The sequence below is a fragment of the Coturnix japonica genome, chromosome 3 (assembly GCF_001577835.2).
Source record: "Coturnix japonica isolate 7356 chromosome 3, Coturnix japonica 2.1, whole genome shotgun sequence".
Taxonomy (NCBI): Eukaryota; Metazoa; Chordata; class Aves; order Galliformes; family Phasianidae; genus Coturnix; species Coturnix japonica.
In genome coordinates, this window is record NC_029518.1 from 70,014,685 (window position 1) to 70,042,219 (window position 27,535).

Genomic DNA, 27,535 nt, shown 5'->3' on the forward strand with positions numbered 1-27,535 from the left:
CTCGGAGGAAGTGAGTAATACTTAGCGTTGCCTTCCTGCCTGTGTTTTGTCTTTCTCTGGAGTTGCGGATCTGGCAGAGTTGATGGGGTTGGCTTCGGTAAGGTTTGCAAGCTGGGGCTGTCGGGAGCTGCAATTCAGGAGGCTCCCACATCAGGGACGTACATCTGACAACGCCCTAAACGTGGCTCGATGTGCTTTCCATGTCGGCGTTATTAGGAAGCAAAACGCCAAACGAGCGCACGCTCCGAGGGGCCCCGCTGACAGCCCATTTCCCGGCCTCGCCTTTCCGAATAACGGCGGTGCCCTCGGGGAGATCCCCGCTCTGAGGAACCGCTGGGGGAGCGGGCGGGGCTGGGAGAGAGGGGGAGCGCGGTGATGAGGGGACGGCCGCGTGTGGGGAGCCGCTGCCCCCATGAGGTGGGGCGGGGAGCGGCGCCTCCCTGTTGGAGGCTGGGCGCCGTGCTGCGGGCTGGCCGGCAGCCACACAAAGCGCCGCTCTCCCCTCCCTTTGTCTGCGTGGCTTTGTCTCTATCACAGTCTCACAGTCTGGTGCGGGTTGGAAGGGACCTTAGAGATCATCGAGTCCAACCCCCGGGATTCGAGCCCTGTGTAGCAGAGCGGCACTTCGACCACTTGCGCCACAGGGGGATTCGAACCGGGGTCTCCGGCGTTGCAAAGTGCCTCCGGCCGCGGCCCTCCCCTTCGTGCCACCTGCGCACCGTGGGAACGGCCGCTCACCCCCTGGTGTCCCTCCCGCCGCGGAGCTCCGTGGCGCGGCGCTTTGTCACCGCTTTTATTGTCTGTTCTATGCGAGCGGTTCCCGCACAGGTGTGTCGGAGCTGCGGGAGGCGCCGCCTGCCGCGCCCCGCCGTCCTACAACCCGGCGCGTCCCGCCGCCTCAGCCGCCTCCTCCTCCTCCTCCCCTGTCGGCAGCGCGCAAGTCCACGCGTGCGCGAGCCCCGCGCGCTCCCGCCGTGCCGGGAGGGGGCGGCGCCGCGATGGGGGAGGGAGGGGACGGCGGGGCGGGAGCGCGCGCAGCCCGTCGGGCGGGGCGAGGCGATAACCCTTGCGGAGCTGCCTGGGAGACCCCGGGTTTGGGGCTGCGCCAGCGCGCGCGGCGCCTCCTCCTCGCTTCCCCCCCCCGGCTCCCCCCCCCGCCCCCCCGAGCCGAGTGGAAGGGGCTGGGGTTGGTGCCAGCAGCGGCGTGAGCGCTCGAGCGGCCGCCATTTTACGCCAGCTCCAGCACACTGTCCGGACACGCCGAGGGAGCGGAGAAGGGGGGCAGCTCCTCAGCACGCCGAGCCGCCAGCCGCGCCCCGAGCCCCTTCGCACGGCGTTTCGCCCCCGCAGCCGCAGGTCAGCGCCGGGCCGGGGGCTGCACTCGGAGCGGGGCCGGGAGCGGGGCCGGGCCCGGCTGAGGCGGCGGAGGGGCCGAGGGGCGGGGGGCACTCGGCGCTGCCGGGCGGCGCCGCGCTGCGGGCGGAGGAGCGGAGCGGCCGTTTCGGGCGGCGGACGGAGGGCGCGGCGGGTCGGGCCGGGGCGGCGGGTAGGCCCGGCGGGCGGGGGGGGACGGCCCCGTGCGGGACGCGTGGCTCCGCTTCATTGTCCCGCCGGCCCCGCCGCGCCATTCATTACCCGACACGGGCCGCGCCGCCGGAGCCGCCGGGCTCGTTCGCCTCCCGGGGCGGAGCGCGGTGGCGGCTGCCCGGGCCGGGGGTGCCGCGGGCTTGGCGGCGCGGCCCCGCATTGTTTCGGGGGAAGCGCGGCTCGGCGGCGGCGGCGCGGCCGGGAGGCGCGTGGAGCGGCCGGGCCGGTGGTGAAATCGGGCCCGCGGTGTCGCAACCGCGATCCGGGGGGAATCGGGCGAGAGGTGGGGAAGGGCCGGGGCGCGGGCGGGGGGGAGCCGCTCCTCCTGCTCCCGGGAGCGCGGCGGGGAGGGGGAAGTCGGTCACTGGAGGAAGTTGTAGGACATCTGAGCGCGCAGAGCACGTGTTTCCAGCGGGCTCATGGCGGCCGCCGCTGCCGCCGTGGGAGGGTGCGGGCCGGAACGGGCGCTTTGTTTCTACGCCGGCCCGGCCCGGTCCGGACGGCGGCGCGGGCGGGAGGGGAGCGCGACCGCGAGGGGTCGGGGGGCGGGGGGGGCGGGCGGGCGGGCGGTGGTGGTGGTGAAGGAACGCGGCGGTTCGCTGCTTAACGCCCCCGCCGCTGGCTCCGGGCTCCGTCCCGAACTTGTTGGGAGCTTCTCGGGGAGCGCGTTACGGAGACAGCGGGCGAGGTGAGTCAGTGTCTGGCTGCGTTGTGTAAAACCTGCAGTGAGAGCCACCCCGCCCCCGCCAGGCAGCGGCGTTAGGGCTTCCCTTTGTGTCAAGGCTCCTTTTGAGGAATTCCGTGCGGCTCTGGAAGCTGGAAGTATCCGGGAAGTGCTCCGCTGTCTCTTTACGAGAATTGGGTGGGCTGCTGCACGTGCTGTCACTTGAATTGTTCTGCTGGAAGGTGTTTGCAGCTTAACGATTCTGCTTCTCGCGTTTGAACAGATATCTGGAAACATGGCTACTGAACATGTGAATGGGAACGGTACTGAAGAGCCAATGGACACTTCTGCTGCGGTTACCCATTCTGAGCACTTCCAGACGTTGCTTGATGCTGGTTTACCACAGAAAGTTGCTGAAAAACTAGACGAAATTTACGTGGCAGGTAAGCAGTGAAACTTGCCAAACCTTCCTAGGTCCTAGAATATTTCACTGGCTTCTGCTGCTGTCTTTGGGCTATCTGAGCAACTTCATGTGGTTTTTAGAAGTACAAGAACTACAGTCTCAACAAAATACATGGTGTTTTTTTGTGCTTGTTTTCTTGTTTGTTTTTATCATTCAGTGTTTTAGTTTATCATGATGTTTCCCAGAGAGCAGTCTGGGCCAAGCTGCTTGGGGTGGGTGGTGGGAAAGAGAAGTATGAGTATAAGCATAGTATTACCTGGGATAGGCAACAGCTGACACTTAGAAGGAGCAGGTGATATGGGCTTTGTGAGCTTTTAGTGTAGTTGTAGATAATGTCAAGTCACTGAAGCCTTGGTAGACATCATCTGATGTAAATGATGCTTTGTGGCATGGTACTGGAGCTCATAGATTGTCATTGTATTCTGCCTGTCAGGCATGGCAGTAGCATAGTAAAGCTTGATTTTGGTGCTGTAGTTGCTTTGAGTGCTGCAGTTTGCAGTCTCCTCCCAGTCATCACAGTACGTTGCTCATCAAGCCAAGTCAGTTTTTGATAGATCCTTTAGAGTTCAACTTAAGGATACCAAAACTAAACCTGCCCCGCGTGACATGAGAATTCAAATACATGAATGCATTAACTCTTAGTCTAATTCTTATGATTTTAATACTTCTGGATGAAAGTAAGCAAAGTGCACTTAAATTTTAACTTAGGGAACTGAGTGATTTCTTAGTTATAGCAACTTACTTTTAGCCAGCAATTGGTTTAGGGGACACTGAAGTATATTAGGTGTGTTAAATATGATGAAACAGAGATTGCTACCCAAATGTAATTAGTAATTTTTTTTTTTCTTTTCTCTAGGGCTAGTTGCACATAGTGATCTAGATGAAAGAGCAATTGATGCTCTTAGGGAATTTAATGAAGAAGGAGCCCTCTCTGTATTACAGCAGTTTAAAGACAGTGATCTCTCACATGTTCAGGTAACATGAAGCAATTCGGAATATAATTGGTGAGGGATAAACTGCTGGTAGACTGACAAAAGGTTTGATTAAACCTCTTCACTGAATCATGTGTCATATGTGAAATGTGCTCTGTGGAAGTTCAAGGAAAAATTAGGTTCTGGTTTGTAATGTTTGCAGAACTGAAGATTAATGCATCTCTTGCAGAACAAAAGTGCATTTTTATGTGGAGTCATGAAGACGTACAGGCAGAGGGAAAAACAGGGGACCAAGGTGGCAGATTCTAGCAAAGGACCAGATGAGGCAAAAATTAAGGTATGTGACTAAAAGATTAAAGCTACAAAGACTGTGTTGTTGTTTTTTCAAAGTGATTGTGATACAGATCTTAAGTTTTAAGGAACCGTGCTTGCCTAGGAAGGGATCTTAGAGATTATTTTATGATATGGGGGGTTGGACTCGATGATCTCTAGAGGTCACTTCCAACCCCTACAATTCTGTGATTCTGTGTTATTTACAAGCTTTCATTTATGCTTTCATCTTAGGTTGTGTCTTTAAGAGAACTTAATCTGTCTGTTACTAGAACTGAATGTGTATTGAAACATGGAAAGCATTTGGCAGTTTGGTTTACATTCTGTGTATTGGCTTGTTGGGACAGTCAGACAGCTTCACAGTTAGAAGTTGTAGGAAACTTGTCAGCATAGCTATTTGAGTTCCAAGTACATGACTTTAGCTACTGGCTTGGTTTGCTTCTCTCAGTTCAGAGAGAAACTCCCCAACAGGGAGATAGTATGAGTCAAAATTGTCTTAAAGAATACTTTACTTCTTCGCATGAGTCTTCTGATACCAAGAAACACTTGTAACAGGAGTTAGGTGTACTACAGTTTACATTAGATACTGTGATAAGCAACTTTACCAAATGGAAAGGACAAAGAAGTATGTTTAGTTGAAATCTTGGAAAGTTGAGGCAGTCTTTTGTCTTTAACTTTATATGAATAAAATGGAAAATCCATGTGATGCAGATTAAAAATAAGTATGTGGATTGTAAAACTGGCATGTCCCTTTTTCTCCTGATTTTGATTTTTTTATAATAATTTATTATTTTATAATAATAATTTATTATAATAATAATTAAACAGCTGGTATACGGTTCTTGTCATTGCCACATAAAGCATCAATAATATGTATTAAATAAAGTATCGTAGCTGTTATTGCTGATGGCTCCACCATTTAAAATTGCTCTGCAATTTTCCAGTTGTGAAATCAGCTTTTGATTGAGTTGTTAAGCGAGCAGTTCCTTTGCCTGCAGAGTTGGTTCGTCTTTGTACAAAGTTATTAAGAAAAGCCACTTTTCTGAGGAGCTGCTGTGGATATCAGCGTTCTGAACTTCAGTTTATAGTTGGTAACGAATTTGTAAGTGTGTGCAGTGATGGTAGCAAAGCTCAGTTGTGCTGCACTGCTGTATTTTCCCACAAGGAATTGAAGGGAGGAGGAGGGACAGCATTGCAGGAGGAAGGAAGTTTTATTACCACTTGAGTGGTGGGATACCTGAAGCAGAAAGAGCACTGTTAGTGTTCCAGGAGTTGTAAGCTGTTGAACATGTGTTCTTTAGCTTCACACTTATGAGTAATCTCATTAAGTGAAGGGAACTTCTCTGCATAAACGTTTGCAGGATTGGGCATGCCAAAACAAGAAGTGGCTCGGGCTGCTAAGATCTTCCTAATTAAAGGGAAGCTCAGTGTTCTAATGCTTGGCCTCCTTTTTTTTTTTTTTTTTTTTTTTTTTTTTGCATGTATGTGTATGAAAATGAAGGAATTGGGGAAAACTTCATGTGAACCTCCTCATTTTCTACTGTTTCTTTTCATGGCAATTTGAGTAATTGTTCTGCAAGTTACTTACTTGTTGAAGCACCAGGCTTGTTCGCCTGTGAGAATTTCAAAGCAGTACTGTTAAACATGAATTTTAAGCATGTCTGTTGTCTGTGAATGAAGTACATCTCAGTCAGCCAAATTTCCATGTGATTTTAAAATCACAGAATCACAGAATTGTAGGGGTTGGAAGGGACCTCTAGAGATCATCGAGTCCAACCCCCCTGCCAAAGTAGGCTCCCTACACATCACACAGGTAGGCATCCAGGCAGGTCTTGAACATCTCCAGAGAAGGAGACTCCACCACCTCCCTGGGCAGCCTGTTCCAGTGCTCCGTCACCCTCACTGTAAAGAAGTTCTTGTGCACATTCATGCGGAACTTCCTATGCTGTACTTTCATCCCATTACCCCTAGTCCTGTCCCCACGCGCTACTGAAAAGAGACCAAAATGTTGGGTTTTCTACTTGCAGGCACTCTTGGAAAGAACCGGCTACACTCTTGATGTAACTACAGGACAGAGAAAATATGGGGGCCCTCCTCCAGATACTGTGTATTCAGGACAGCAGCCTTCTGTTGGAACAGAGGTAAGGAGGAGATAACTTATGTAGGTGCATTTGTATTGCTTGGGTGTATTTTTTCCTTATAAGCAACACTCTGTGTCTGTTGTAGATATTTGTAGGTAAGATTCCAAGAGATTTGTTTGAAGATGAACTTGTTCCGTTATTTGAGAAAGCCGGACCTATATGGGATCTCCGCTTGATGATGGATCCATTAACTGGTCTAAATAGAGGATATGCTTTTGTCACATTTTGTACTAAAGAAGCAGCTCAGGAGGCTGTTAAGCTGGTAAGTTTCTTCTTCTGCCTTTTGTTTCTTTTCCTTTTTGGTAAGAACATTGTGGCTTTTAAGCAGTTGTCCTTATGCTTATGTCTGAATGCTTAAAATTAAGCTGTGTCATTGTTATATCATTTCACAAATGTCCACTTGGCATTTAAAAGTATTTCTGTGTTATCGTGAATGTAAATCTTTGCTGGACAGGTGTTAGGCACAGGATAACGAATAGAAAAAAAGCAAGGAAATTTGGTCCAGTTCGGTGTGCCTTTACTATATACCAGAGCTGTGTTAGCTGTGGTGACTTCTGAGCTGTCACGGTTTGGATGAGTTCTGAGGAAAGCGCTGATTGAGTTGCTGCAGTGCAAAGGAGTTGGTCGGGCTTTGTATGATTTCTGCTTTGCTGATGTACCAGCAGAGGGCACCACGGGAGAAAAATGTGTCTAAACTCACACAATTTCATGAGATACTTGAGGGGAGAGAGAATCACTTTTAAGGCTGTTTAAACAGACTGGAAAATGACAGAAAAGCCACGGGTTAAAAAGTTTACACTGTTTAGACAGAGATGTGAGGTATTATAATAGACAACTCCTTATGAGCAAGCTTGTTTTTCTTGGGGGTTGGCCTCTTCTCTCGTGTAATCGGTGATAGAACTAGAGGGAATGGTTTTAAGCTGCGTCAGGGGAGATTCAGGCTGGACATTAGGAAGTATTACTTCTCGGAAAGGGTAGTCAGGCATTGGAATGCACTGCCCAGGGAGGTGGTGGAGTCACCGACCATGGGAGTGTTCAAGAAACGTCTGGATGTTGTGTTGATGAATATGATTTAGCTGGGAAGTATTGGTGATGGTTGGACTAGATGATCTTCTAGGTCTTTTCCAACCTTGATAATTCTGTGATTCTTAAAGACCCCCTCCCCCTTTGTCTTTCTAGTTAAGTGAGATGTGAATCTTTTTGAGCTAGTTGCTTCTGCGTTGACGTGGCTGAGGTGATCCTAAGAGTGTGAACCCTGCTCGTTCTGAGTTACACTGATGCTGTATAAACCCAGTAGGGTTAAAATCTCTCTTCTTTAATAGGGTGCACCTTAGACAATGAAGTTACCTTGTTGGCACGTTAATAATAAAAACCAATTGATAGAGACAAATAAGGCTGAAGATAGGACTGTCTCCCAAAAAGTATCGAAGTGTCTTAAAAACAAAAACATGGAAGTATTAAAAAAAAAAAAAAAAAGAGGTATCTGCTGTTTAACTTTTTAAACAAGAATGTTCAGTATGCCTGTGCACAATCCAAATACACTTGGGAAAACTCAGCTGTTTGCATGTACCTCTTTGTACTTTCATTGTCAGCTCAGCTATTTATAATGTGTGTAAACTCTTCAGAGTTGTGCACATGACTTACCAAAAGAGTGGAACAAATCAAATACGTTACCAGAGGTCCTTACTAATCGAAGAGTTTTTTTCCTCAGCTGCATTTTGCTTAAATGCAGCATATTTCTTTGAGGGTCTGAGAAGTCATTTGTTTCCCTAGAAGTAACATGTCAGATGCCTGACCTCAGTCTTGTACTCAGTGATACAGGGGAGGAAGGTAATTAATGCCTCGGTACACTTGATCTTTGATAAAGCAGTTACTTGTCATTCAGTTAGATACCTATTGAGGGTAATAGTTGAAAAGTGTTAGGAATGATAGCGCAGATTTTCAGTCTTCATGCTAATTCTCTCTGACAAATTCTACAAGATGAGGTTTAGCTTTTGAGTGGTCTTGACCATAGCAGGCTGGCTGGCTTGTTGTATTAGAAGTTGCTCAAGTTGTCAAGGAGTGACTTGCATGAGAATGCAAGTCGACAGGCTGAGGGAGTTGGGTTTGTTCAGCCTAGAGAAGAGAAGGCTGTGGGGTGACCTCATTGCAGCCTTTCAATACCTGAAGGGAACCTACACCCAGGAGGGGAGTAAACTCTTTGAAAGGGCTGACAATAGCAGGACAGGGGGAAATGGATTTAAGTTGAAAGAGGGAAGATTTAGGTTGGATGTTAGGGGGAAGTTCTTCACTAGGAGAGTGGTGAGGCCCTGGAACAGGCTGCCCAGGGAGGTTGTGGATGCCCCGTCCTTGGAGGTGTTCAAGGCCAGGTTGGACGGGGCCCTGGGCAACCTGATCTAGTAAATATGTATGTTTGGTGACCCTGCCAGGCAGGGGGGTTGGAACTACATGATCCTTGAGGTCCCTTCCAACCTGGGTCGTTCTGTGATTCTGTGAGAATCAGCAAAATATGCCTGTGGAACTCTGCTGAAAATAGTGGATTGTTTGAAATAACTTTGATATGCTTCAGACAAGCAGTGGAATGGTGCTGTGGCTTGATACCAAGGAGACCTAAAGATATGAACAGTAGTTAATTGTATGTCTGATACTTCATCCAGTGTGTAGTCCACCATCTCTGCCCTGTTGCCAGCTGCTTAAGTGGCATCTCAAGTGTTGTTCACTCAAGCACCACCTGTCAGAAGTTGGGTGTGACTTCTTTCAGGCATCTCTTCTCTATCGGAGTGTCTGGTTTGCCTTCTGATTCTGTACTCTGAGCATTGTGTTTTATACACACACACACTCAGTTCTTCCTGCTGTTTCATATGAAGTTGTTAGTTTTTAGTTTTGGAAGTTATTTTGGAAGGATTACTATTACTGTGGGCATGCACAGAATCACAGAATTGTAGGGGTTGGAAGGGACCTCTAGAGATCGTCCAGTTCAACCCCCCTGCCAAAGCAGGCTCCCTACACCACGTCACACAGGTAGGCGTCCAGGCGGGTCTTGAATATCTCCAGAGAAGGAGACTCCACCACCTCCCTGGGCAGCCTGTTCCAGTGCTCTGTCAAAATAAGGCACGGAAATAAGAACCAGGGGGTTAAGCTTGTGGGAGATTATATACCTTATGCTGCTATAATTTGAAGTATTTTTTGACCACAGCAAATAGAAGTTTGATCAAAGTACAGGTACAGGTGAATTATGCAAGCATTCCCCTGAAGCAGTTTGCCAGCGAGGCCCAGCAGTGCAGCTTGTTCACCACTAGAAATAAACCTTGGGTGAAAGTGAATGAAATGGCGAACCAGATTGTAACCTTACTTCACCCGTCTGTGAATAGGTTCTTGAAGAACTCAGCAAAGTAAGAATGCTCTGTAGTGTCTACAGGATACTAATGTCTCTGTTGGCTTTGGGCGTGGATTCAGTGGTGACAGGAGAGAAAAGCGTTATGCTGCCCTTGCTAATCTTGTGGCCTGACTGTTGTGGCACTTAATCCAGAATTGGGCCTGTGTGTGCCACCACAGAATCACAGAATGACCCGGGTTGGAAGGGACCTCAAGGATCATGTAGTTCCAACCCCCCTGCCTGGCAGGGCCACCAAACATACACATTTACTAGATCAGGTTGCCCAGGGCCCCGTCCAACCTGGTCTTGAACACCTCCAAGGACGGGGCATCCACAACCACCCTGGGCAGCCTGTTCCAGGGCCTAACCACTCTCCTAGTAAAGAACTTCCCCCTAACATCCAACCTAAATCTTCCCTCATTTAACTTAAAACCATTTCCCCATTTCCTGCCCCGTGCCTTATCTAAGTTTGCTAACTATTTACCTAAAAAGCACCAGCTGTATATTTAGGAGCACCTAATTGCAGGCTGCCTTGTCAGAAGTAGGAGAAAGATGTGATAGAAAATAGTAGTTAATATATTGTGGCGTGAAAAACTAATGTCAGTGTGCAAATGCAGTGTGTTAGGATAATTAAGAGGTGTTCTTATTACAAGGTGTGGGAGAGTCATTTGGATTATATGTGGAGTCAGACTTTAGTCTTAGATTTTAAAAGGGACATCAAGATAATGTACTGGGTAAAACTGACTTGTATATTCCATTGAAGAAGCATCTTTTTTGTGTCTTGTATCCAGATGCATAAGGGACTTGCTAGTCCAACTAGTTGGAAATATGCCGTTGAAAATCCTTCCTGCATCTAGAGTTCTTTCAGCTCACTTCTACAGTTGTATAGCTTTGACAGTTCTCAGTTACACAGGGTTTTTTGGTTTTTTTTCCTACATGTATGTCTAAATAATTGTACATCTTCACCCTCATTTTTAGTGCATTGAACAGGAAGGGGGTGTGGAAGACTTTGCATATGTGGGAAAGTGTGCCACCAGGCACAGAACCACTTGCTAGATTAAATAGCTGGGTTGAATTTTGAAATGCTACTCTACTGCTTGTCAATAAAACACTGACCACAAAACACATTTTCCCAGCTGAAGAACTGCCTGTTGCTGGGCTTGCAATTGGAAAAGCGTTGATGTGCCACCATTTGACCTCCTTGCTGCTTATTTGGATGATACATGTCTGTCTGCATCCTAGTGAAAGGCACTTTCTTTGTCAGCAGTTGCCTGCAGTGGTGTATATTTTTCCTCTTGAACGGCTGATATGTTCAGGCTGCGTGTTTTGGGAGAGGCATTTGAACAGAAATCTTAGGATTTCAAAGCAGTGGAAGGTTCTGCTGCTTATTGTCTGTGTGTAATCTACATGCTTTGGAAAGAATTCAGCTATTGCTCTTGCATGCTTTGCGGAGAAGACCTGATCGTGGCCGTCTGTCTTTTGTGAACTACAGACTTTTGGAAGGGAATCTGACTTTAATTGCAACACCTGTCTTCTGTTATACACAATTCAGTTTAAGAATTCACAGATGCAATCTGTAGAGGAACTTGAGTTTCTTTCTGTGCTGCTGTGAAAGGATTACTTACCCTTGCCCATTGTGAGCTGGACATAATCGTAACTTTTCATAGTTCCACAAAAAATCTAAAGAAACTTGTATTAAGAAACAGGCTTGAACAAAAACCAAAGGTAGTTGTTGGCTGTTGCATGAAGGCAGTCTAGGGAACACAGTTATAGTGCAAAGTAATTGAGTATATCTCATAAGAATGTTCTAAATGTCAAAGAACATACCACGTTACTAGGTGTTACACTTTTAGAAGTGAAGTATTTGATAGTGCTGCTGTTGGAGATGAAAGTTATCCAACTAATGGTTATCTGTGGTTTTTTTTTCAGTACAACAATCACGAAATTCGCTCTGGGAAACACATCGGTGTATGCATCTCTGTTGCCAATAATAGACTTTTTGTTGGTTCCATCCCTAAGAGTAAAACCAAGGAGCAAATTGTTGAAGAATTCAGCAAAGTAACAGGTAACGCAGTAACTGTTGTATTGAGCTGGGAAGTGTCGGATGTGATCAGTAATGAACTTTCTGCCATCTTTATCTTGTTGAATGATGATGACTGATAGGACTCAGCATTTCCCTTGACTTTGGGGATTTATGGGTTGTTGTTTAATGTACTGTGCCAAGGGCTGAAATCTGTAATTAGACTTGGTGTGTAGGTCCAGTTTTACTGAGACACGTGTAATGTTTAGAAAGGCCATTCAAACAAACGTGTGGTTTAATTCTTTCAGTGCTAACAGGTATTTCAGAAACTTTTCAAGACAGAACTGAAGCAGATTGGAGAACATAACTAGTTTTGTGCTTCAGAATTGCTAGCGTTCTGATAAGGATCTATTTTTGTTAATAGCATATAGACTTGAAAAGGTAATGTTGTATGGTTTCTGTTACTGAATGCTGTACTTAAGGTTTCCTGGAGCAACACTGAAACAATTTAGAAGTATTGAAATCATGCAAGTTTAACCTTCTGTTCTTTGGACATCCATGGAAAAAGCACATGCTGATAAGTGTTGTGACATAGGGGTTTGAGAGGAGTTACAAAATGCAACTTTATGGCTGCCCTCTCTCCTCTGGTCAGTGAGAAGAAAGGTATTCTTCCATAGTTTCTAAGCTTTCCTCACTTAATAAAAGGGTTGCTAAGCTGGGATAGACTAACATCCTTTTGGAGATGTTGCTCTTGAAAGTGTGGAAACTTTAATATGTTCATAGGCTCAAAAGTCCAGCATGATCATGCTTTTTGGAACCACTAGTTAGATGTGTACTTCCCAGAAACATAATCTCTACTTGTGAACATCAAGTCATAGACTAAAGCTATAACAAATAAATTCTTTGCTTAATTTCAGAGGGCCTTACAGATGTTATATTGTATCATCAGCCTGATGACAAGAAAAAGAACCGGGGTTTCTGTTTTCTTGAATATGAAGATCACAAAACTGCTGCTCAAGCCAGACGTAGGTTAATGAGCGGCAAAGTGAAAGTCTGGGGAAATGTTGTTACAGTTGAATGGGCCGACCCTATAGAAGACCCAGATCCTGAAGTCATGGCAAAGGTAATAAAGCTGTAAGAGAAACGTAGTAGAATTAAAATACCTTGTTCCAGAGTAAGTATTTCCTGATATTAGCCCAGGTTTAAATAACATCTGTCAGTCTTCTTGAATATAGATGTGAATTTTTAAATAACTACTGTCTGATGTTATCTCATTCTCCCAAGGAAGAATTGGTCCATCTGCTGGTGTACTTAATTTCTCCTCTGGAAGTGGATGTAGTGACTCCAAAAACACAAATAGCTTTTGTAGTTTAGGATTTGATTGCACAGAAATTTGGCTATGGTCAGAGAACAAGCCTGAATGATTTGTAACCCTGGAAATGCATGTTTATAACTTAAGAAGTGAAACATTTAAGATGTGCAGATTGGACTTTTCAGAGATGTAGCAATAGCTTTTGAGAAGATGACCAATTATTTTGTACTTTGAACTATGTATTTTTTTTTTTCCTTTCTTCATTACTTTGGCAGAGTGTTAATTCCTTAAAATGTTATGACTGGATTTTGAGTATTTCAGTTAAGCTTAAGTCTGAACTCTAAACATTGTGAAGTACACTGCAACACTTCCATTATACATATGATATTTTGCCATAGGAATTGATTGCCTGATTTTTTTTCTTCCCATCAGATAATGTCCAAGTCTGTTGTTTTCAGTTCTGTTGTGTAGCTGGGTTGTTTGATAGAAACTCATAGCTAGCTCTTATCCTCATCTCTTCACTTGCTTTTTGCCCGTGCTTTTATTTTCACCTGAGACAAATCACTTGCTGGAGTCTTGCTTTGTTGGGCCTAGTAAGATGACTTGGCTGAGAATCTCCTCTTTGCTGGTCCATAAGAAAAAAGGGCTGGAGCAGGGGCTCACTTTTAGGGGAAAAAAATAATCTGCTTTTGTAGTAAGGGCATTGCAGAAGCATTTTGGAGTACCCTGTTTTCAGGCTTTGTTTTTCTTGCTATGTATTGTAGTTGATCAGCAACAGGAAAGAATCTGTTGAGAGTGGCACTTCCTGCATCTCTGTCTGAATTTCTTGGCTCAAAAGAGAGCCATCCTAATCCAACATACTGTTAAACTAAAGAACCTCTGATGACTTGGTCACATAGTTAAGTGGGAGGTGGAAGGGACATCAGTCCCTATCAGTGTCTTTCTGTGGTAAACTTGCAAGTGTAAGGAATGGAAGACTGAAGAAATTAAAACTTGGTAGTGTTTTGTCCCGTATAATTTTTTTAAGGTGTCACCCTTTCAATACCTTGTGTTACTTTATATTTAAGTGGGAACCGTGTAGGGTTTGTGTAGGGAGCCTGCTTTGGCAGGGGGGTTGGACTCGATGATCTCTAGAGGTCCCTCACAACCCCTACAATTCTGTGATTCTGTAACTACAGGTTGGTTATCGGTGTTCCCAGCCACTGCCCTTCATGAGCAAAGGGAGAGTGCTTGACTCTTGTATGCTTCCTTTGGTAGAAGGCTCTGGGAGGAGTGCTGTAAGAGTAGAAGGTTGCTTTTATCAGGGCAATTATTTGATCTGCAGTTTTCTCATCCAAACTACTAGAAAATAAAGTCCATAAGAGCAAATGGTGTTGAAGGCAGATTTACCTTGAATTAGCCAGGGTATGAAAGTGATGTTTGAAATACCTAGCAAAAAAGCTTTTTTATAACTTTTAAGTAGTTGTGCTGATAGTTTTCTCCTAAGCAGCATTTTGATGCTGCTCATGTTTTAAATTATTTCTGTAGCGTGGTTGTGGGTACAGAGCATGTGCTGGATTGGCAGCTTAAGTAGCTAAATAAAGTCTGGTTCTCATGGCTGTGTGGTAGATGATAGGGCAGGAAATAGGGATACTAACCCCTGGAGAATGTAGTAACAGAGTTTGAAGTGCTTGTGCTGTAGGTAGGAGGAGGAAAAGGACCAGATTCAGACTTTCTGGGGGTAGTTCAATCTTGAGCAGTTCACAAGTGGGTCCTGCATTTATTACACAATGCTGCTGTGCATTTGCATGCCGAATAGCAGGGTATATTTGTTGTTAGATGTGTATTGGTGAATTCTTGGTTACAACCTCTGAGCCTTAACCAACTGCGTTTTTTCTTGAAACCTCTTCAGCTTAAATGAAATAAAAGTGATTTCATCATCACTCAGCCCATGCTTCAGTTTTTCTCTTAGCATTGACACCTGTGTCCTCCCCCCTCTACTCTGCCCTGGTGAGGCCTCATCTGGAATATTGTGTCCAGTTCTGGGCTCCCCAGTACAAAAAAGACAGGGATGTCTTGGAAAGAGTCCAGCGGAGGGCCACTAAGATGGTAAAGGGCCTGGAGCATCTCCCCTGTGAGGAGAGACTTAGGGAACTGGGTCTGTTTAGCCTTGAGAAAAGAAGGCTGAGAGGGGACTTGATCCAGGTTTATAAATACCTGAGGTGTGGGGGCCATAGTGGTGAGGCTGGTCTCTTTTCAGTAGTGCGTGGGGACAGGACTAGGGGTAATGGGATGAAAGTACAGCATAGGAAGTTCTGCACGAATGTGTGGAAGAACTTCTTTATGGTGAGGGTGACAGAGCACTGGAACAGGCTGCCCAGGGAGGTGGTGGACCCTCCTCTGGAGATATTCAAGACCCGACTGGATGCCTACATGTGCAACGTGGTGTAGGGAGCCTGCTTTGGCAGGGGGACTGGACTCAATGATCTCTAGAGGTCCATTCCAACCCCTACAGTTCTGTGATTCTGTGTTGATTGGTTCAGATACGCATTTCACCTGTAAGAACAACAAAGGTGTTAGAGATCAATGTATCCAACTGCACAAAAGAAAATTTAAACTATTTGTGTTTTTGAAAGTGTCACATTAGAGCAGTTTGTACTAAGAAATAAAGATTATAATCTATATGGTTTGTAATCATATCTGACACAGAGAATGTCAGCTGCTGTGGTCTTACTGTTGAAGGCTACTTAGGAGTCTTGTGAGAACCGTCTCTGATTTTATCCCTTCTTAAAGCACAAGAATAAGCAACATTGGTGTGAAAGATACCAGTTCTAAAAGCAGGCAGTTACGTGGCAAAACATTTGTAGTTCACTTTTTTAATTAAGGCATGGTTAAGATATCTTGCTTGTGCTAGGAAGGCTCGTTGACAAATGTTAACATGGGACAGGAAGAAGCTTTCCTTGTGGAGCTGGCTGCAACTTCTTTCATCCCCCGAGAATCTTCCAGGGTAGCTATTGCCAAAGGCTGAAGTTGATTATCTAGATCAGATTTATGGTCTGCAGTGTCCTTTCATCCCATCCTAACTCTGCCATCTAGTGAGACGAGGATTTATAGAAGTCTGTTCTGTTTATTAGTAACCTAATTACATGGTCATACACATAGTAATTATGTATTATACATACAATTAGATGTTTGGGTGTTCTAAATTCCTATACTTTGTAGGAGCAGGGGTTATAGTTTCACTTCAGAAAGTTGAAGCATGCTTTCTTTGGTTCCTTTGTAGCCTATGTTACTTGTGTTGACCTTTAGGATTGGAAATGGGAAGTCAAATACTGTCATAGAGCACGTTTGCTTGCTTTTATCACCATCGGTAGTGGGGGAGGGTGTGGACAGAGGTTGCAGCTGCACTGTAGGAAAGTAGCACTGTAACTTCGGGACACAATGGCAGCATCTGAAAGGGACTCCCAGAATGCAAGAGAGAACTCATGGGTGATGTCGTGCAAAGGTAGTGATAATGCACAGTTCATTTAGTGCAGTGCTAATGTGGGGAGGAAACAGGTTTTCAGTTGGTTGGAGGTGGCTGTTTTCTTAAACGAAGGGCTCAGCTTGACCTGTGGAAGTCCAAGAGTGGCCTGGCAGTGTCAGCCTCAATGTCCCGTTCTGTGTTTCTTCCCTCTTCTGGATGTGGATTCAGCTCACTGAGTGTTTCTCAGGCAAGCACAGTCCTGCTGCTCTAGTATTTGGTGTAGCTGTAGCTTGGGAGCCACAAGTTAAGCAGCTTGAGAGCTGCAGGCCTGTCACCTCTGACCTAGATATTACAGTGATGACTGTTCTGCAGAAACCTGTCTGAACAATGGGATGTTTTGATAAGTTAATTATTTTGTGTGTAACCAATCTCGCTTGCCTTCTTTCAAGTTTGAAGGTGTTCCTGAGTTGAAAATTAGAGCTGCTGGGATTCTTTTAAAGATTAACAAAAACGCTGTTGACTTTCAGGATGCTAGTGCTATGTAATCATGTTTGAAAATGGATCTCATATTTTTAGCAGCGAGGGATGTTTGCAGCCAACTTGTGCTTATAGGAGCGTATAAATTTCCATATCTACATACATTAAACACTACATTTAAAGGATATTTTCAGTGCTCCCAATAGTAACAACTTGCAAAGCTTTATTTTGTCTTTTGGATCACACTTCTAAATCTTAACTAATTTGTTTTCCAGGTAAAAGTTCTATTTGTCCGCAATCTTGCCAACACTGTAACAGAGGAGATACTAGAAAAGGCCTTCAGTCAGTTTGGAAAGCTAGAGCGAGTGAAGAAGCTAAAAGACTACGCTTTCATTCACTTTGATGAACGGGACGGTGCTGTAAAGGTACGTGGAGAGAGTTGTACTTGTGTGTGCATGCTCGTGCAGGTGTGAAAACAGTTACTAAATATATAGTTTAGATGATGTATTTCTTCTAACTGTGGAGGAGTGCTAAGGGTTTTTGCTGTAAACATTCATCTCTGGGAATCTCCTATAAAAAAAACACCAAAGCGTTTGTTAGCTTGAAAGACTGCATCTTAGGTGCATGTATCCTGAGTAATTCTCTGATGAGTATCTAAGATAATCATACCTGTAATTTGAAATAGAAAGTGCCAGAAGTTGAATGACTTCTCAATGAATTTTCAGTAGACGCTAAAGTCATTTCTCTAAGACAAGCAAGATTCATTTAGGTAAAAACCTATTTTCTAGGAGCTGAGCAACTTCATTTTTTATGGTGTAGAATAAGCACCTTTTCTTTTTGACAGGAGGTTCAGGACAACTGAGGAATTGTCACCCCCGGATTTTGTTAGCCTGGTCTTTTCTCTGGTCATCTGTTGTTAGGAAGGGAAAGTGCATTTCCTCTCCTGCCTGTAGTCTATTTTTTTTTATTATTATTATTTTAATGTCCTGTGGGAGGATACAGGATACAGGGGGATTTAGCTTTTCTTGTTCATCCAAATGTCTTGAAGCAGATGCTTAGGAAGATGATTGAAAGAGTCTTCTCACAGGATACACATCCTGTTGAGGCTTGGCTATGTAGAATCCTTAAAAGCTGTAGAATCTTCAGGATTCCTCTGCTTGAAGTGAACTTTTAGCAATTACTGAAACTTCCTTAATTGAGAATGAGACTGTTACTTTTTGGCTTTAAAAAAGAAACAAATTAACGTGTAAAAGCACAAAACCACACTGATTTTTTAGTCTTAGTAGTGTTTGTATTTATGCTGACAGTAGAAATATATTGCCTTACTGCAAAGTTTTCCTTAGTGTCTTTTCAGAAAGCAGTTCTGCCACTTCATTAATTGAAACAACTTGAAAGGATTTGAGGTCTATTCAGAGTTTTGAGTGGAAGATTTTTAAACTAATACATGCAGTCTTGGGTTTCAGAGTCAAGTTAAGAGGAAATGCATAACTGTCTGAAACCCATAATATTGTGCTGTCTAATTCTCTTCTTTAGGTTTAAATTGTTGTTTTAGCTGTGGATAACAACATTTAAAATGCATATTCTAAAGGATAGAATAAAATTAATAACTCCAGATATGCTTAGAAGTATATTTAAAGTCTGGTTAATTCCTTCAGGCAATGGAAGAAATGAATGGCAAAGATTTAGAGGGAGAAAACATTGAAATTGTTTTTGCTAAGCCACCAGATCAAAAAAGGAAAGAACGGAAAGCTCAGAGACAAGCGGCTAAAAATCAGATGTAAGTGTAAATGCATGCACATGTGTTGTATTACTTCTGAAAGACATGTATGATCTTAAGAACTAGAACTTCTAGGTAGTTAGTAAGTGTATCATAGTGCACATAGGTTCTTCAGCTTCTCTTAAAATGTTGGATGTGTTTGTGTTTTATGTAAGATCTCGTGGTGTTAGTTGAGAATTCAGTTACTGTTCTGCTCAAAGGGTGTATGAGCACCAGAGGAAACGTGTGGGTTCTTCACTTCTTGTTCTTAAGCTTCATGTATTTCTGCACTGGTCTGTCAGATGGATGTATTTAGTGACATGTGCTCCTTCTAGCAGTCTTAGGAGAATTGATATGGCCACCCCTGAAAGGAGGATCCTGGTATAAGTTTTTGCAACTTCCAGAAGACACATCTGTTTATGAAACTTATAAACTCATCAAGATCTCACTCTCTTGAATGCTTAACATGGCAAAAAATACATTTCATGTCACTGTGTTCTGCTTAATGTTCTCATGTATTTATCTTCTTGGGTATCTTGTAACTTTCCTAACCACCTTCCCTCCCCCCCTGTATTTCCAAAAATAACTTCTGCCACTGCTGCTGCGCAGCAAATGAGAAGACAGGATGGTGGGGTTACCAGATTACTGCAGATCTCCAGATAGTGACCTAACGTACGCATGGAACTGCTTAAGTTTGCCCTGCTTATAGGTCTTGTAACTTTCTTGGCCCTTTTGTTCTTTCCCATTACTGAAAGGAGTTGATCTCACTATTCTTGTGCTTGTATTCTGTGCCATGCCTTTTCTGTTCTGCTTATTTTGTTTGATTATGCATCTTCTTTCTTTGTACACTTTGTCTTGGCAGTAGCACAGTGAATACTTGATTAATTGTAATATAAATTGCTACTGAACGTTGTACGACTCCTTAAGGAAGGCAGTTGTCTGTGTGGTCAATAAGGGTAGTTGTCTCTGGTTGGAGATAAGTTTTCTCTGGATGAATTTGAGTAATAAGAAGTCTTAACATGGCAGTAGACTTCTGATTTTCCAGCTCTTTATTCAGGATCTGGTAATGGTTTGTTTCTGGCAGTGGAAAGGAAGATTTTCATAGGGGGTGTTTGACCAGCTATAATGCTCTATGACTTCCATTCCCCTGCCCCTAACTGTTCTTTGTCTGTGATCTGACATCCAGTATTGCTACTTCTGGATATTGCACATGTATTTAGAACACAGGATGTCTTCTTGCTGTGTAACAACTCTAAGAAGAACATAATAATGTATGTGTATGTTATTTCCCCTGCCCCCTTTAAGAAGCTCGTGTCTAAATTTGTGGATGTAGGTGAAGCAGGGTTTCCTCTCTTGTTTTTTCTCTAGTCAGAGTTACGGTACTTTCAGTCATTCAGTCCCTCTTTCCAGTTCTTTCATTTGGGAATTTTCTATATTCCTTTACTTTTAGGAACTATTGAGGCATCTGAAGTAGGAAAGTTAGTTAGGAAGGGAAGTTAGACTCATTAAGCTCCGGGCTTATTTGAATTTTGGTTATACTATTAATGAGTGAATTGAGAATTGTAAGGGCTTTTGATTTTCTTAGGGTTCTAAAAAGGGAGTAGAGGGATATGAATGTTATTAAGTCTGTATTGTAGTTACATGAGAAGTTTGAAATGACATCCTAAGGTCTAAGAGGTAACTTGGAGTTTGTACTCCATGGTTGTAAAAACGCTTCTGACTTTCTTCTGGAAACTTGCGCATGGCTGTAGATTCAATCTGGTTCATGCATTTTGTGCTTAGTGCATATAAGGGACTTTCTAGTGAGGAAAGTGCATTTTGAATCAGTCTTTTCCTGTTTGAAAGCCATCGTGATTGTCGGGGTAGAACTTTTTAATGCATGAGTTGCGTTAGTGGTATTATTATATTTGAGGGAGAAAGAATGTGAATGAGATCATAAAGTTTGCGATGATTAGTAAGTTGGCTCCATCCTAGGTTTGAAGGGAACAGTTCAAAAGTCTTGACAATAGGGACTTCATTAGGAAATAAATACACATAAAAATCACAGTGATGTTGGAGAGCGACACATCTGCATCTCTAATGGAATGAGTACCCTTTGGTACTTAAAGTATGAACAGTTAGTAAGAAGATAGCAGAATTCCGGCTGAAACCTGGTGGTGATTGTAAGGTTCCATAGCGGCAGAAAGGTCTGGATTGGAAGGCAATATTAAAGGTCTTAGCGATCATTGATAATGTGGGCAGGTGTAAAAGGCATCTGAATGCATTGCTACTTGGAAGAGAAGTTGACTATTTAAAGGGGAGAAGCACTCCAACGATTGGAGAGTTGAGGGGTGTGGGCAGGTAGAATAGTGGTAATGTTACATAGGAGTTGATGAGACAGTCATATAAATATGCATTTTAATAATAATAGCGTGAGAGGATTAGGTTTCAGTTTGCTTGGTCTGCTGCTCCTAAACGAGGGCAGAGTTTCGTTGCGTAGTACTTACTTAATGAGAGGAAATTTTCTGTGTGGTAGGGGCAGAAGTAGATGATTACCTTAGGCGTTAAGTATTGCATTCATAGAAGAAATGTCACTGATAATCAAGTTCCTTAATATTAAGGTTTTTCCTAATGCAGAAGGCAGAAGTGCTTTGTAGAAATCAACCTGTCGTGATAATAGCTACCTGTCACGAAGTAGTCATTCTTGAAGTAGAAGAATATTATGTGCGCGGTTGCTTAGTAGTAGTTCCTTCGAAATCCATGTCGTCTGTTTCCTTTTTTCTAGGTATGATGATTACTACTATTACGGTCCACCTCATATGCCCCCTCCAACAAGAGGTCGAGGCCGAGGAGGCAGAGGTGGTTATGGATATCCCCCTGACTATTACGGATATGAAGATTATTACGATTATTATGGCTATGACTACCATAACTATCGTGGTGGATATGAAGATCCTTACTATGGTTATGAAGATTTTCAAGTTGGAGCTAGAGGAAGGGGTGGTAGAGGAGCAAGGGGTGCTGCTCCATCCAGAGGTCGCGGGGCTGCTCCTCCCCGTGGCAGAGCCGGTTATGCACAGAGAGGTGGTCCTGGATCAGCAAGAGGCGTTCGTGGTGCGAGAGGAGGTGCCCAGCAACAAAGAGGCCGCGGGGTACGTGGTGCGAGGGGTGGCCGCGGTGGAAATGTAGGAGGAAAGCGCAAAGCTGATGGGTACAACCAGCCAGATTCCAAGCGGCGCCAGACCAATAATCAGAACTGGGGCTCCCAACCCATTGCTCAGCAACCGCTCCAGCAAGGTGGTGACTATGCCGGTAACTATGGTTACAATAATGACAACCAGGAATTTTATCAGGATTCTTTTGGGCAACAGTGGAAATAGAACAGTAGGGCTTCTGTAAAAATTAGAGACTGATAGGTTGATCAGAAACTGGCCCTAAATCTGAACGGTTGCCGCTATAATTTGTGACATCTGGCAAGATGCCCTTTATGTATATATTTTAACAATCCGCTTGGACGTGAACAAAGCCACACTTCTAACTGCTTCTGGCGAACTGATTTTATTTTTTATTTTATTTTTCAATAAAGGCATTCTTAGGTATTACAAAAAAAAATAATAATAATAATAGTTGAGTTTGCATTACTGCTTGGGAAAATTTGGCTCAAGTCTATTTGGCTGTAGTGTATGCTATGTTTCCAATAGTATATAGTCTTGGTGTCTATGAAAGGTAGTTGATAAAATCTGAGTGTCTTTAATAACTTGTATCAGAGTAACTATTTGTATGTTACCAACTTAAATTGCTAGAAAAGGTAAATTGATACACAATTGCTTTTTTTTTTAATTTAGAACTTTGACCTAATTTGGTTTTTTCAAAACCATTTTGGCTACCTGTATTCTTTATGCTGTTGTTACTTCAATAAAAATTCACACCTAAGTGTACACTTACTAAAATTGTGTTTACAATTCGTTTTTGACAAATTTTACTGCAAATTTGGTTCAAATTGTGTAGCATGTCAAGGCCAATTAAAGGGTTTTGTGCCTTGTCGCTGTTGTGTGGAATATGTCTGGCACATTACACAACACGGACTTACTGCAGTTTTCTGCTCCTGGTTGAAAAGTGCTAGTTTGCAACAGACTTCATGTTCCCACCAAATGCTAAAGTAGTTCATGTAGTAAGTTAAGTTGGTAAGTATTTAATTTGAAACAATTGTTTACGTAACAAGCTGTAAAGAGGCAGCTTAGAATTGTCAATCCTGCAGAAATTTTTCTTTAGCGTTTCAAGGTCAGTTTTGGCCAAAACAAGTTAACGTAGCTTTTACAGTTTCTCTTTCAAGTAAATGAATTCAGAGCTATAATTTGGTTCTATTTTGCTGGTAGTGAAACCGAAATGCTTGAATTTAAGTAGACTGTGGAAACCTGTTTAATACATGAGACTAGAAACAGGTAGAAATTAGTGGAGGTATTGGAAAAGCATGAATGTTGGAAATTACCAAATGACTTGTCTGTTAAATCCTCTTTAAACCTCCATACGTCTGTTTAAACTTTGCCCCATTTATTTCCAAGCAGGTGCGCGCGCATATGTATGTACATATCTATGAAATATGCATTAAAAACGATGGGTGAGGTTTAGAGCCCTGATATAATATATAGAGACTTTTTTAGTCTGTTTCTTCAGTGGTGCTTTTCAGCTCAATGAGTCGTCTTGAAAACTGCCTTGAAAATGGTTGCTAGGTATTTTTTCATTTTGGCACTGCTCTCTTAGATTCCAAACTCTATATTAAATAACAAAAAAAAAAAAAGAAAAAGCATTAAAAAAAGGAAGGATTGCACCTGAGCAAAGATGTGATCTTTTTCTTTTTAAAGTTATGCCTAAAGCAGTTAGGTTGCTGAAATTCAAACTAGATCACAAGTCACATTATGCTTAGACTTGATTCAATTTTCAACATGTTTTCATGATGACTGCAACCGCAGAGTTTTATATTACTGTTATTGGGACTTTTCTATAATGTAAAGTTGTTTGTGACTTAGTGCGCAAAACCTTAGCTGGTGATAACAAGGTTTAAACCTTAACTTTTTAAATAAAATCAGTTTGTGACAAAGTGGTAAAACACTCCTAGCGAAATTGCAAAGTTAGTGGCAAGCAGAAGGCAAAATGTTCACCTAGTAGTTTTCTTTTAAAGTAATTCGTTTTGCTAAGATTTTATGTTAACAAATGTACAGACCAGAGTTTAAAATGATTTATCTAATTGATTCCTTTTGTTACCTGGCTAGCAGGGAAAAGGGGTCGAGGCCGGTCCTGACCTGTTACAATGAAGACTGACTTGCTATGTGGGATTACACCAGAAGCTTGCAGTGGAGTAATGGTAAGGAAATCAAGCAACCTTAAGTATCTCAGCTGTATAGGAGCATATTCTGTTGCAAAAGACCTTCCTGCGAAGATCATGGATTCAAATATGGGACATTTGAACTAATACTTGGACTTTGAAATGAATTTCTTTAACAGTTTTCTCTGCAGTGCAAGTTATTAAACTAAAGCTACTCTATTTCCCCAATGTGTTCAACAAAATCCTTAACGTCTAGCATGGTATCTTAATAAAGAATAAAGTTGTTCTTTAAAAAATCTGCTTTAAGTAGATTTTTCCCCCAAGTTTTCTTAGTTAAGGATTCCGAAAGTGGTATTCATAAATTCTTGCATTGAAATTGTTATTGCAGTGGTATAGATGAATACCATCGTTGGTATCCTTAAATTTTATTTCTGCTCATGAAGGTTAATCATGATTGTTTATATAGTAATCACTTATGAATTGTGTTCAGATACAGCAGTTTCAGGTGTAATCATCAGAGCTGGTTAGTCAGGCATTCCAGATAGTGGTTCTTTTCAGAACCTTTTTTAAAGGGTTGGTTAACTACCTCAGTAGCAGAGGATTGAACTATACCCTGTCTGTACTGTACATAGAAAATCTTTGTAGATAAAAGCAAGGCTTGTTTAATATGATATGAGGGTAAGATTATAATATACCAAATGTAACATTCTTAGTTGCCTTTAGTTCCAGAGGCTTTGTAAGACTTCCTCATGACCATCATAACAGGCCTTGCTTTTGTCGTATTTTGTGGCTGAAAAAGCAGCCTTGCTTCTTCAGATATTGTAGTTATTTGGATGTATAATAGTTTAGCAAGATGTTACTTTTGTAAGACATCAGATGTTCAAAAAAGTGCATCAGCAACTTGTACTAAATACTGCAGTGTCCCTTTATAAAAGGTCAGACTAAAACTGACAACTGTACAGTGAAGCCTGACATTTGGATATTTTGAAGTTTTTTCATAAATCATAGAATAGTATATGGCTGTAGTTTAGCTTTTTAGGTAAAAGGTATGTTTTCATTAGTGCATTTCTTATTGCTGATCACTGTAAAAACACGTGGATCAGCTTTCCATTTCTCTTATGCAGATCATGATAACCTGTAGAGTAGAGTAGAGTACAATCATTTGTGCTACGTTTTTAATTTTCTGAAGCACCTTGATGACAGTGAGTGTTCAGTGGTGAAGCATCCTCTATTGAACCACCCCTAAGGAAAAGAAAAGAAAAAAAAAACCACAAAAAATAAAATAACTAAAAAAACACCAACTTTGCCAAGTCCAACTTCGTATAGGTAAAAGATAGTTTAAAATTATGACCTGCGTTGGACTTGGCATAAAGAGCTTCCCTTAACCCCCTGCCCAAAGGGATACTGCAGTTATACTACATACCCATAGGCACCACAATGAAAATTGAAGCTTATACCTAATTAAGGTTTTATACACACCAGTTCCCCCCAGTAAATGCAAATTTTAACAAAATTAGACATGTCATATGTTGAAAATGCTCATGGCAAACAATCATTTTGCATTCCTGCAAATAAAATTGTTTTATACTGTAAGCTGGAGGCGAGTGTAACTTATTTTTGTAATAAAGTTTTTATTTTTTTTATGTGTCATTAATATAAATGTGTGTTAGTACAGAGATCTTCTGGTTACAAACTTAGAATCGCACACATTTCAGTATGTTTACTTGTATTTACATCATTTTTAGAATAGTGGTTGCCAATAGCCTGTATGTTTCACAGTAATTTTTTTTTTGTTTTTTTTTTTGTTTTTGTTTTGTTATCTTAATAAACCATTTTAGTATGTTGTATGTCAATTACTGGGATAGCTGGGACATGAAGTGTAATTTAAAATTGTCAAGTATTCATTGGAATATGTAAATGTGCCTTGCCAGTTTTGAACTTAAAGACAAAGTAAGTGAATGATGGTGAAATGAGTAATCGATGCATAAGAGACAGTTGCTACTACAGTTTCGTGTACTGCCCTTGCTAAAGAAGAGTAACCTTTTCCTCAGATTTGAGCATAAAAGTTATGCGGTTTGCATTAGCTTCTGAAATTTCAAATCTAGTGATAGAATATTAGGCTTATGGAAAGTGGGTTTGCTAATTGTAGCCTTAAGTATAATTCTGAATTTCAATGTAATCCTTGGTGCTGGCATTCCCAGTGCCAAGGAGTTTAAATGCTCCCTTCAAAGAGGTTGCCATGCCTACTGGCACTTTTACTGTCATATGGTTTTATAAGGAACACTGTCAAGGTGTGGAAAGCAATTCTGAACTTGCTATAAAAAGGAAACACTGGGGGTTGTAGTCAAGGGGACATCCTCAGGTTTCTTAATGTTAAAATCTCTCCATTGCTGGAAAACTTAACAACGCTTGTGGGATCACAAGTGGTAGCGACAGTTCTTAGTTTGGAACTGTGTTGGGGGGGAGGGGTAATATATTTATGGAATTGTAACCGTTGATGGAAATGAATAAAAACATTGCTATTAAGGCACTACGTGTGTTGAAATTGAGGATGTCGACCTCAATTTCAGCCCTGATAAAAGCACGGGGAACTATTGCGAAAACTGCAAAATTGACAGGAAAGTGTTTTCAGTCGAATGCAAGCAATGGTGAGCGAGCAAAATATCAAGATCTTGACAGTGTTCCCTCTAAGTATGAACTCAAGCCATTATAACTTTTAAAATTAAATATGATTTGCACTGTTCTGATATTGGTGCAGTTTTTTAGCAAGACTCTTAAGAAAACTAAATTGCATGTGGTGATTAATACGGTGGAAAAACTCAAAGCAATGTTATTTTCCAGTCTTAAAATCCAGTTGTGTAAAGAAAAAGAAACACTTCATTTTTAAGCACGGGGAGAGCGGGAAGTGCGTATGTGCAACGTTGGTTTAGTTGCACTGGGTGTTGGTAAACATGAAGTGTTCACCAGTAAGAACACATCTCTTAGATGGTGCTCTGGGGACAGCCGGGACCGTAATGCACGGTTTATTTTGGCATGTTAAAGGCAAGTGTTGACCTCATGTAATGCCTCAGTTTGTTCTCACAGGAGGCTTTCTGTACTGCAGCACCTGTGAAGGTTTGAGCGTAAGTGTAGTTCCACACTGATTTGAAGTGCTTTCAACAATTCAAAGCCTAGTTGGGCTTAGTTAGAAATTGGGAACTGCTGCTCGATGCTTCTTGTTTATAAAGAATACACTTTTTAAAGTATACTTCTGTTCTTTTTTTTTTTTCCAGTCACTTGAAGAGTGGACATACAGCTGCACTATGTTGTTTTTTGAGGAGGAAAATTGTTAGAATGCAAAACTTAAATTTGTTTCTACTGTTCAGAGAAAGGCTGTTACTGCAGATACAACTCTTACGTAAATACTGCCTTTAAAAGTTTAAGGAATATTATTAATTCTATTGTTGGTAGAATTGTGGGGATATGACAGTCTAATAATAAAGTTCAGCCTCCTCTGAAGATAAGCTTGCTAACTTAATGTTTCATTGTATAAATGCTGTATGGAGATGCAACTTCTTTTTTGTGCCATTGATGATTCTGTAGAGGCAGCACTTGCTCAGCCTGACAGTTTTGTTGGTGCTTCCCCATGTCAGTGTGGGGGAGACGTTATGTCCACGTGGTCTTCATTTTCTAGTAACATTTTCTTTGAATTGTGTGTTCAGACTGATAATGTGCAACAAAATTCTGACTC

At 42.5% G+C, this 27,535-nt stretch overlaps 1 protein-coding gene across 8 annotated transcripts; it reads left to right on the forward strand.

The window, feature by feature from the left end:
- The first annotated feature begins 1,151 nt into the window (after nt 1–1,151).
- SYNCRIP (synaptotagmin binding cytoplasmic RNA interacting protein) lies at nt 1,152–27,308 on the forward strand. Of its 8 annotated transcripts, none has more exons than XR_001554319.2 (12): nt 2,535–2,694; nt 3,571–3,689; nt 3,876–3,983; nt 6,004–6,117; nt 6,203–6,379; nt 11,423–11,558; nt 12,431–12,636; nt 17,023–17,172; nt 18,403–18,524; nt 21,268–21,774; nt 23,751–23,844; nt 27,078–27,308. XR_001554319.2 is itself a non-coding variant. In XM_015858895.2 (11 exons), the coding sequence occupies exons 2-11, from the start codon at nt 2,547–2,549 to the stop codon at nt 21,860–21,862; spliced, it is 1,875 nt and encodes a 624-aa protein (XP_015714381.1). In that variant the 5' UTR covers nt 1,152–1,356; nt 2,535–2,546; the 3' UTR covers nt 21,863–23,128. The 8 variants fall into 8 exon arrangements, 5 of the variants coding, with proteins under 5 accessions (XP_015714381.1, XP_015714376.1, XP_015714377.1 ...); XR_001554320.2 differs by having other exon boundaries at nt 21,268–21,634; nt 23,753–23,844; XR_001554321.2 differs by having other exon boundaries at nt 21,268–21,634; nt 23,756–23,844.
- Nucleotides 27,309–27,535: the final 227 nt, after the last annotated feature.